The 12,028-nt window shown below is 36.3% G+C and overlaps 1 protein-coding gene across 13 annotated transcripts in view; it reads left to right on the top strand.

Moving 5' to 3' along the window:
• Positions 1–12,028, top strand: part of sls (sallimus) — a 959,631-nt gene that overhangs the window by 71,699 nt on the left and 875,904 nt on the right. For all 13 annotated transcript variants that reach the window (XM_069830434.1, XM_069830438.1, XM_069830435.1 and 10 more), the window contains exons 8-11: positions 3,813–3,927; positions 6,488–6,759; positions 8,334–8,426; positions 10,286–10,477. In XM_069830434.1, coding sequence (XP_069686535.1) covers positions 3,813–3,927; positions 6,488–6,759; positions 8,334–8,426; positions 10,286–10,477 — 672 coding nt within the window. The remainder of the gene's footprint in view (positions 1–3,812; positions 3,928–6,487; positions 6,760–8,333; positions 8,427–10,285; positions 10,478–12,028) is intronic.

Here is a 12,028-nt window from a genome sequence, read left to right as displayed (position 1 = left end):
TCACACTGCAATGGGTATATACCCGGTGGCAGTGGTAACTAATTACACTCAATAAAGACAATAATAAACACAATTAATAAAAAATACAATTAATAATAATACTAATAATTAATACTAACAATAATTAATAATAATAATAACAACAACAACAGGGAACATCCTAAATTAAATGAAGCACGATCGGTTAAAATAACATTTAAAGTAAATCTAATTTCTACCTTAAACCTATGTTCGAACTAAAACCCACGAGTATGATATGTTCATATCTGCACAAATACCTTTCAACACTACACTCATTTCGCTGTCAACTCACTTACTGCACTGGAACTACGACACATTTCACTGATTACTGTGCACCAGAGAAGAGGACATGGAGATGGAGCACCTGGCTAATTATTGTGAAACTCTTAGGACATTTGTGGACCTTCCATCAAAATACTGGGAAGCAAGAAGGATGATGACTTCATTGTTAAATCCAGAGCATTAGATACACACACATACACACATTTCACTGATTCTATCCTGATTTCACTAACACTTCAAAAACATTTCACTGTTCAAATACTTTGCACTGCCACTATAAATTATAAAGCTTCACTGACAGAAACACGTTTCACTGACACAACACACTTCACTGACACAACACACTTCACTGACACAACATAATTCTTCACTGATAGAACACTTCAATAACAAAATATCAATTACACCCTTTAAATACTGTGTATAATTATGTCTATTTCATAGTGATTTTTAGGTGTGTAAGAAAATTAGTGATGTACACTGATTCTGCAATATTAAATGACCTCTTTACAAAAATAAAAAAAAAAAAATATGACACTTTTTTTTCACAAAACTGGTAAAATATACAGTAAGGGAAGAGGTTAAAATTATCGCTCATCTGCTGTCCATGTTTCCCCAGCAACCAACTATTTATTTTATATGATAGTTTGACATATTGTGATTTCAGTGTTGTGTTGATTTCTGCAATTAGGTTCTCACAACAGAGGAGAAGGTGAAGGATGTGTATGTATTTATTCACACTGCAATGGGTATATACCCGGTGGCAGTGGTAACTAATTACACTCAATAATGACAATAATAAACTTATTAATTAAAAATACAATTAATGATAATACTAATAATTAATACTAATAATAATAATAATAATAATAATAATAATAATAATAACAACAACAACAAGGAATACACTAAATTAAATGAAACGATCACTTAAAATAACATTTGAAATATTCTAATTTGTATCTTAAAACTAAGATCGAACTAAAACCCACGAGTATATGTTCATATCTGCACAAGTACCTTTCAATATTACACTCATTTCGCTGTCAACTCACTCACTGCACTGGAACTACGACACATTTCACTGATTCTATCCTGATTTCACTAACACTTCAAAAACATTTCACTGTTCAAATACTTTGCACTGCCACTATAACCTATACAGCTTCACTGACAGGAACACGTTTCACTTACACAGCACACTTCACTGACACGACATACTTCTTCACTGATACAACACACTTCACTGACACAACATAATTCTTCACTGATACAACACTTCAATAACAACATAACATTTACACCCTTTAAGTACTGTGTATAATTACCGTCTATTAGTAAGGTCCTTAAGCCTATTTTTAAATACATTTTTGGTTGTTGGTAAAGCCTTTAGTAAGTCTGCAGGTAAAGCATTTCAGTCCCTGATAGTACGATTGAGAAAAGAAAACTTTCCAGTGTCCGTCCTCTGCCTTCTTTCCCTCAATTTATATGAGTGGTCGTTCCTTGAAGAGTAATTTGGCGGCTGCAACCTATTTTTTATTTCTTTCCAGGCAGGCTCACCTCTGTATGTTTTGAACAGTGCGCATAATCGAATTCGCGTTCTCCTGTCCGTGAGTGTGTCCCATTTTAATGGTGAATTTTTCCGACAACACTTAAGAGCCCGTTTTTGAATCTTTTCTAGTGTCTTAATATGTTCTAATCTGTAAGGATCCCAACATGCAGCACCATATTCCATTACTGGACGTACTAGTGATTTATATGCAATCTCTTTGGATTTATCAGAACCTTTTCTTAGTACCCTCATCACAAAGTGTAACGCTCTCCATGCTTTTCCCGCTGTGTCTGTAACGTGTTCCCCCCAGCCGAGATCGCTGCTAAATGTTATTCCGAGGTATTTACATTTGTTAACTTCCGGAATGGTTTCACCCCCTAACGTATACGATGCGACTATTTTATTTCTTTTCCTTGTAAAGCTGATGGCTTTGCTCTTTAGAGAATTTATTTTCATTTTGTTGGCTATTGCCCAATCATTTATTCTATTGAGGTCATTCTGGAGAAGAGTAGTATCTTCATGACTTTTTATTTCCCTGTATAACATACAATCATCCGCGAATAAGCGAACCCTAGATAAGATATTAACTGGCAGATCATTTACAAAAGCCAAGAATAGATGGATGGATGGAGTGGAGAAAAATTCTCTCCGGTACCGAGACTCGAACCCGGGTTTTTAGCTCTACATGCTGACGCTTTATCCACTAAGCCACACCGGATTCCAGTTCCGATGCCGGATTGAATCCTCTCAGTTTAAGTTCCTGCACGGAAATAATTAAAATAATATGATATGCGTATATAATCACTTAGTGATTTAAGACGGCACTCATTCCGTCGGATCTCGGCCATTTAGTGACTATAATGAGTGCACCGCTGTACGTAGTGTTTTGGACATTGTGCCACTGTCACACATCTGTGACACAGTACATGAGGGTTGGCCAATAAAGGGAAACTAAGAGGTGGAACGTTTCTTCATATACTTAAACACTTTCTATCATTATTGCTATGTCATGAATTTACTCGTGGAACCAGGTAGCGGAGGTTCGAATCCCGGTCGGGGCAAGTTACCTGGTTGAGGTTCTTCGCGGGGTTTTCCCTCAACCCAATATGAACAAATACTGGTTAACTATCGGAGCTGGACCCCGGACTCAATTCACCGGCATTATCACCTTCATTTCATTCAGACGCTAAATAACATGAGATGTTGATACAGCGTCGTAAAATAACCCACTAAAAATTTGCGCATAACTTATTTAGTTCAATGCGTTCATTACTTCGTTTTTCAATTTTGTAAAATGTTGAATCCACACTTGAGCCAATGATAATGAAAAGATTATATTGATTTTAATTGTTACTAAGGTTACGAAGTGTCTAATTAAAGTCATAATATATTTTATTATAATAGGAGGCAAAAAATATAGGCAATTTCACAGCAGATAAATTGTTGGCAAAGCAATGAATGTTGCTAAACTGACAGCCAACCAATTCCATGAAGTTTATGACTGACGCGAGGTTGTTTCTTCACTAATAATGTTGTTAGTAGAGACAGGATTTTGGCTTTCACAGTCCATCGCGCTAAAAATAGTCGGGCGTCCCATTAGCGACATCAGACCACCCTAATACAGAATGGTTTCCCATTTCCGCCTGACTCGTTCTTAAATCTTAAATTTCACTTTGTCAAGGGGGCACTGTGGAGCATAATCTTACCTGTCAAAGTTCAGTGAGCTGGAAGAACAGTTCATCAGTTAAGGCTGATTACTGAATAACGTCAATTAAATTACATCTCAATATTTTTCGACAACTTTTGACCTCTGAGTGAGTTAGGTATGTATATTACTCGTATTTATGTACGATGTACGATAGTGTTAGTAACTCATTTTAATTCATGTTCTTTGTCAAGATTTTCTTGTTAATATGATTTTCTTATCTTACCGATAATGATGTTGCTGTGTTGCCAGTATTTCGACCGAACGAACGAAGTTTTCGAGTCTCTACTGAAATGCGACAACGTGGAGGACCTGGAATCAGCTGATACAATGCTGGTGGAGTTGCAGGAGAGTCAGATCAACATAGGTACGTTATATACTGTAGTTCCTGTGTCAGAGTGCCATTTGTTGACTACAAAATTATGCTTTCAATCGGAAACTTCTTCAGACAAAATTCTATATCTTAAAGACGGATGAATTTGTTTTAATTAAGTATATCTAGCCCTCTAGAAAGATAGCATAAAGTACAGAGTGAAAGGGATATAACTGCATTAATTTGAACTAGGAATAGATACTAATAAAACTAGTAGATAAGTTCGAATAACCGTTTCTCTATAATGATTATAGAAAAAAAAGAGTTACACTCCGATCGCCACCAAAACATAAAGTAAGCTTCTATGCCTAAACTTAGGTATTGGTAGATTGAACAGAATATGCATTTTTATGCAACTTTATTGGAAATACAAGAAAAATACAAAGTTTGTACAGTAATTAATTTTACTTTTTGCTGAAGAAGTATTTGTCATTTATTAACATCCTTTTTTGTGTATTTTAAAGCATGTTTATTTTAATTGCCGAAGAATATTTGTCATTCATTAACATCCTTTGTTTTATGTATTTTAGAGCGTATTTATTTTAATTGCCGAAGAAGTATTTCTCATTAATTAACATCCTTTGTTTTGTGTATTTTAGAGCGTATTTATTTTAATTGCCGAAGAAGTATTTGTCATATTAACTTCCGTTGTTTTGTGTATTTTAAAGCGTGTTTATTTTAATTGTCGAAAAAGTATTCGTCATTCATTAACATCCGTTGTTTTGTGTATTTCAATGCATGTTTATTTTATTGTCGAAGAAGTATTGGTCATTCATTATTGCCGAAGAAGTATTTGTCATTCATTAACATCCGTTGTTTAGTGTATTTTAGAGCGTATTTATGTTAAATGCCAAAAACGTATTTGTCATTTATTAACATCAATTGTTTCGTGTATTTTAAAGCGTGTTTATTTTAATTGCCGAAAAAGTATTTGTCATTTATTAACATCAATTGTTTTATGTATTTCAAAGCGTGTTTATTTTAGTTGCCGAAGAAGTATTTGTCACTTATTAACATCCATTGTTTTGTGTATATTAAAGCCTGATTATCTGAATTGCTGAAGAACTATTTGTTATTTATTAACGTTCGTTGTTTTGTGTATTTCAAATCCTGATTATCTGAATTGCTGAAGAAGTATTTGTCATTAGTATTTGTCATTTATTAACATTCTTTTTTTTGTGTATTTCAAATCATGATTATCTGAATTGCTGAAGAAGTATTTGTCATTAGTATTTGTCATTTATTAACATTCTTTTTTTTGTGTATTTCAAATCATGATTATCTGAATTGCTGAAGAAGTATTTGTCATTAGTATTTGTCATTTATTAACATTCTTTTTTTTTGTGTATTTCAAATCCTGATTATCTGAATTGCTGAAGAAGTATTTGTCATTAGTATTTGTCATTTATTAACATTCTTTTTTTTGTGTATTTCAAATCATGATTATCTGAATTGCTGAAGAAGTATTTGTCATTTATTAACATTTGTTTTTTTTTTATTTCAAATCAGGATTATCTGAATGGCTGAAGAAGTATTTGTCATTTATTAACATTCGTTGTTTTGTGTATTTCAAATCCTGATTATCTGAATTGCTGAAGAAGTATTTGTCATTAGTATTTGTCATTTATTAACATTCTTTTTTTTTGTGTATTTCAAATCATGATTATCTGAATTGCTGAAGAAGTACTTGTCATTTATTAACATTTGTTTTTTTGTGTATTTCAAATCATGATTATCTGAATTGCTGAAGACGTATTTGTCATTTATTAACATTCGTTGTTTTGTGTATTTCTAATCCTGATTATCTGAATTGCTGAAGAAGTATTTGTCATTTATTAACATTTGTTTTTTATGTATTTCAAATCATGATTATCTGTATTGCTGAAAAAATATTTGTCATTTATTAACATTCGTTGTTTTGTGTATTTCAAATCATGATTATCGGAATTGCTGAAGAAGTATTTGTCATTTATTAACATTCGTTGTTTTGTGTATTTCAAATCATGATTATCTGAATTGCTGAAGAAGTATTTGTCATTTATTAACATTCGTTGTTTTGTGTATTTCAAATCATGATTATCTGAATTGCTGAAGAAGTATTTGTCATTTATTAACATTCGTTGTTTTGTGTATTTCAAATCATGATTATCGGAATTGCTGAAGAAGTATTTGTCATTTATTAACATTCGTTGTTTTGTGTATTTCAAATCATGATTATCTGAATTGCTGAAGAAGTATTTGTCATTTATTAACATTCTTTTTTTTTTTGTGTATTTCAAATCATGATTATCTGAATTGCTGAAGAAGTATTTGTCATTTATTAACATTCTTTTTTTTTGTGCATTTCAAATCATGATTATCTGAATTGCTGAAGAAGTATTTGTTATTTATTAACATACGTTGTTTGTGTATTTCAAATCATGATCATCGGGATTGCGGAAAAAGTATTTTTCATTTATTAACATCCGTTGTTTTCTGTTTTTTTAAGCCTGATTATTTTAATTTCCGAAGAAGTACGAGTATATTCGTCATTCATTAACACTCTTTGTTACAGAACTCTTGGGCCGGGAGGTGCTGAAGGAGGGCGAGAAGCTGGCGGACATCTTGTCGATGCCCGTGAAGGACGCGCTGGGCCGGGACGTGGAGGTGAACTACGAGAGCGACATCGTGAACGTGCTGGAGATCCTGGACGCCATCGCGGCCCGCAAGAACATCTTCTGCGACAGCGTGGAGCTGCACAAGCTGACCTTGGCGCAGGTGTCGCACGTGCGTGCCTACGAGACCGACGCCGCACAGGCCGTGCAGTGGCTCGACGACTTGTTCCAGGTCCGTCGCATTCGTGTCTTTCATTCAAGAGTCCTCACACAACATTCTTCAGTTTCTTTCTAATTCTTGTGCGTTTATTCTGTATTCATTTCCTGTCACTTCTGCTTTTTCTTCCCTTCCGTTTTGTATTTCTCGACATTTCCCTCTTTCTTAATTTCTTACTCTTTTCTCTTGTCTATTCTTTTCTCCTCCTTTTGTATTTTTTCCTGTTTCCAACTTTTTTTTTTCTTTCTTCCTTTTCTTTCTTTCTTTCTTTCTGTCTTTCTTTCTTCCTCTTCCATCCTTCAACCATTTGGCGTTGTTAATTTCTGCTTTATTTGTATCTTTCTCTTCCATATTTTTTCCTTCGTTCTTTGTTTATGTGTATTTTGCTTGTTTATCTCTTTTTTACTGTTCGTTTCCTAATTTTAATTATTCTTCCCATCGCTATTTTTCCTACTTAATATAAACTGTTTCATTTGAATGTATCAACTTCTTTGTGTTATTAAATCTGCAATGCTTATGGAAAGTGGCATAAGTCAGTTTCCACAAACATTTTTTATTAATTTATTGACAATCATTTGCTCGCTTGGGAAAAGAGGCATAAGTATTTCTCCCATTACAATAATTCATCAGAAGAAAATCAAATCGACGTAAACCAGTGTGAAGACAGTTTTTTTCCTTCTCCTGTAAAATTAACATTTTTGACTTGTGCCACTTTTCCCGAGCACTACAGAAATTATATTGGTTCTGTATAGTAAGCACCTCTGATTGAGGTTCTGGCTGATATGTACAGTAGTGGCAAAAAAAATCGGACTGACCCTTGCAGCTGATTTCAGAGCCTTGTTCACTCAGAGCACGATAGACTGGTAACTAAGACTTTCGCCGTTCGAATCCTACCTGGGAAGGAAATTTTTTTTTGTTCCTTATTCAAATTTATTCCCAATACTTTTCGATTGCAGCGATATTTTACTACTTAATTACCTTATTATTCCCAGAAAATGAATTTTACCAGCAATCGAAAAGTATTGGGAATAAATTTGAATAAGGAACAAAAAAAAAGTTTCCTTCCCAGGAAGGATTCGAACCACGAAAGTCTTAGTTACCAGTCTATCGTGCTCTGGAGTGAACAAGGCTCTGAAATAGCTACAAGGGTCGGTGCGGTTTTTTGAGTCACTACTATACATCTATTATCAGACAGTACATCTCACTTGACGATATGTATCAGAGGAAGAACAATTGTTTGTATCATCTGAAGTCTGATTAGTGTAATATGTAGCTAATCGGCGATGTAGGCAATGGAGGGGGAAAGGAAATGGCTAACCTACTCCATTATCTCCTGGCCTAGTTGCCTCATAAGTGGTGCCTTGTTGCTGCCTTGACAACCTACGGAACATCTGCTGGTTTAGGAAACGAGACATAAGTGTTTCTCCCATTACAGAAGAAAGTCAAATCGACATAAACCAGTGTGAAGACTGTTTTTTTCCTCCTCCTGTAAAATTAACATTTTTGACTTGTGCTAATTTTCGCGAGCACTACAGATATATATTCTTGGTAATAGGCGTACGTTTGTCTTACATGGCTGTTTGGTGCAGGTGATGCTGAAGGCGCATGTCCACGTGGGCTGTAACGTGTACGAGATACAGTCACAAAAGGAGGAACATCAGTCCTTCCAAGAGACCGCTAAGGTAACTGCTCAGAGCTTTGGTATCCCCACCTCCCTATTAAATAAGAATCTTTTCTTCTTGGTATTCTAGACTTCACTTACCCACACAAAAGCCTCGGATTGAAAACTGAAGAATTTCGAAATATGTAAATCTTAAAATAGGGTGCCATTAAAAAAATTAAGTTGTTGTTGTTGTTTTCTAATGCCAGGCGTTTGACAATAAAGTCATTTGACCTCTTGCACTCCAATATTTTTCAAAGATATTATCATGGTCAGCCACTGAAGCACAGATTTGGAGGTGTTCCGAATCCATTTCTTGGTTTGAGTTGCACAATGGGCAGTTAGGGGACTGATATATTCCAATTCTATGCAGGTGTTTGGCCAAACAATCATGGCCTGTTGCCAATCTAAATGCAGCTACAGACGATTTTCGTGGTAAATCGGGAATTAACTGTGGATTATGATGCAGAGAGTTCCATTTTTTCCCTTGGGATTGTGTTATCAAATTTTGTTTGTTGAAGTCTAAGTAAGTAGATTTAATAAATCTTTTCACAGAGTAATACGTAGATTTAGTAACAGGTCTGTAAGTAGCAGTGCTGCCCTTCTTTGCTAATGCATCCGCATTATCGTTTCCCAGGATTCCACAATTAAGTTTGTTGTCACGCTCCGTCTGATGCGTTTCCAATTCACTGCGGGCTAAAGCAAGGAGATGCGCTGTCACCTTTACTTTTTATCTTTGCTCTAGAGTATGCCATTAGGAAAGTCAGGATAACAGAGAGGGTTTGGAATTGAACGGGTTACATCAGCTGCTTGTCTATGCGGATGACGTGAATATGTTAGGAGAAAATCCACAAACGATTAGGGAAAACAGGGAAATTTTACTGGAAGCAAGTAAAGAGATAGGTTTGGGAGTAAATCCCGAAAATACAAAGTATATGATTATGTCTCGTGACCAGAATATTGTACGAAATGGAAATATAAAAATTGGAAATTTATCTTTTGAAGAGGTGGAGAAGTTGAAATATCTTGGAGCAACAGTAACAAATATAAATGATACTCGGGAGGAAATTAAACACAGAATAAATATGGGAAATGCCTGTTATTATTCGGTTGAGAAACTTTTATCATCCAGTCTGCTGTCGAAAAATCTGAAAGTTAGAATTTATAAAACAGTTATATTACCGGTTGTTCTGTATGGTTGTGAAACTTGGACTCTCACTTTGAGAGAGGAACACAGGTTAAGGGTGTTTGAGAATAAGGTGCTTAGGAAAATATTTGGGGCTAAGAGGGATGAAGTTACAGGAGAATGGAGAAAGTTACACAACACAGAACTGCACGCATTGTATTCTTCACCTGACATAATTAGGAACATTAAATCCAGACGTTTGAGATGGGCAGGGCATGTAGCACGTATGGGCGAATCCAGAAATGCATATAGAGTGTTAGTTGGGAGACCGGAGGAAAAAAGACCTTTGGGGAGGCCGAGACGTAGATGGGAAGATAATATTAAAATGGATTTGAGGGAGGTGGGAAATGATGATAGAGAATGGATTAATCTTGCTCAGGATAGGGACCAATGGCGAGCTTATGTGAGGGCGGCAATGAACCTCCGGGTTCCTTAAAAGCCAGTAAGTAAGTAAGTAGTAAGTCACACTTTGTATGCCTAAATAACTAACTTTTTTCGAACACTGGTACAACATATAAAATAAGGACATTGCGATAGTTGTTTTCTTTACGGTCCGACAAGGTTTAATAAACTCGTGTGAGAAATGAAGCTTTGCCATTTTAAGGAAATAATTTTCGATAGATCCTATATAGCACGGAAAAATCTGTTAGAAGATAATAAGAGTTCTTACAAATAAACATATTGTCTTGACGCAGGGAACGTACGAGTACGGCTGCGGACTTCTGAGCGCGGCGCTGGCACTGCGGCAATCATGCAAGCTGCCCACAGAAGGCAACGCGCAACTGTCGCAGAACCTCTGGCACTCTTGGAAACGGCTGCAGACCGTCGGCCAGGAGCAGATGACGCGCCTGCGCGTGTCGGCCGTCTTCCACCGCAGCGTCGATGAGGTATGCAAATTGAATTACACGGACACTTCACTGCAATTTGCACGCTCAATCATCCATTGGCTCAAATGAAACACATTTACATCTAGCCTATAATATTATACAGGGTGTTTCCGAGGTGGTGTTACAAAGTTTCAGAGATGATGGCGAAGGGTACATGTATCAATTTGAGATAAGGAACCATGGTCCGGAAATGACTGAGTCGAAAATTATAAGCAAAAATAGTTGTGTGGAAATGGAAACGTTGTTGTTGTTGTTGTTGTTGTTGTTGTTTTCTAATGCCAGGCATTTGACAATGAAGTCATTTGACCTCTTGCATTCCAATATTTTTCAAAGATATTATCATGACCAGCCACTGAAGCACAGATTTTGAGGTGTTCCGAATCCATTTCTTGGTTTGAGTTGCACAATGGACAGTTAGGGGACTGATATATTCCAATTCTATGCAAGTGTTTGGCCAAACAATCATGGCCTGTTGCCAATCTAAATGCAGCTACAGACGATTTTCGTGGTAAATCGGGAATTAACTGTGGATTTTGATGCAGAGAGTTCCATTTTTTCCCTTGGGATTGTGTTATTAAATTTTGTTTGTTGAAGTCTAAGTATGTAGATTTAATAAATATTTTCACAAAGTAATGCGTAGATTTAGTAACAGGTCTGTAAGTAGCAGTGCTGCCCTCTTTGCTAAAGCATCCGCATTCTCATTTCCCAGGATTCCACAATGGGATGGTATTTCGCATCACGTGCCCTCCTTCCCTTAACCTCTGGAACAGTCGTGGAAAAATGATAAGGGCCGGATCTCCTACGTGGGTACTTGCCCCGATACAATCTGTGAGCTTGTCTACTGTTCCCATTGGCTCATCCGTATTCGAAAATCAGGTCTGCTTATTCCGCTCTCGTGTATTCCTCCATTTCATTAGGACTGATCGACTGGACACTGCCGTGCATATCAGGACCGACCATGCCCGTTACACATTACGCCATCTGCACTGCTTTAGTGTAGTTCCCTGTCCCCACCCCTCAGACAGCGCACTGAACGGAATACTGTAAGTAGACAACGTAAACAACGTCAGATGAATACAGTATGTGTAAGCTGTACAGATAAATACACATAAATAAGGTGTACAGAGGAATAAAATTATTTCATTTCCACACAACTATTTTTGCTTGTAACTTTCGACTCGGTCATTTCCGGACCAGGGTTCCTTATCTCAAATTGATACATGTGCCCTTTGCCATCGTCCCTGAAAGTTTGTAACACCACCTCGGAAACACTCTGTATATGATCTACAACAGTGATGTCAAGCTCAATGCCACCTGAAGCCCATACAGAGCTCGGTACCAGACTCGGGGCAGATGTCTTAAAGCAGACGACAATTCAATCGTACCTGCATTCAGTGTTCTGTGACCGATCACATTGCCTTGTACGAATGTAAGACCAGGAAAATTTCTTGTACACGATTAGCTACAGTATTTATATTAGTTTCCATGTTTTAAAGCGACGAAACAGGAAGTAGTTCTATAGGCGAACGGTGAGTGCGGGCTAGAGGGGTA

The sequence above is a fragment of the Periplaneta americana genome, chromosome 7 (genome assembly GCF_040183065.1).
Source record: "Periplaneta americana isolate PAMFEO1 chromosome 7, P.americana_PAMFEO1_priV1, whole genome shotgun sequence".
Taxonomy (NCBI): Eukaryota; Metazoa; Arthropoda; class Insecta; order Blattodea; family Blattidae; genus Periplaneta; species Periplaneta americana.
The sequence above is the reverse complement of the archived record's forward strand: the minus strand, read 5'-3'. Positions and strand labels throughout refer to the sequence as shown.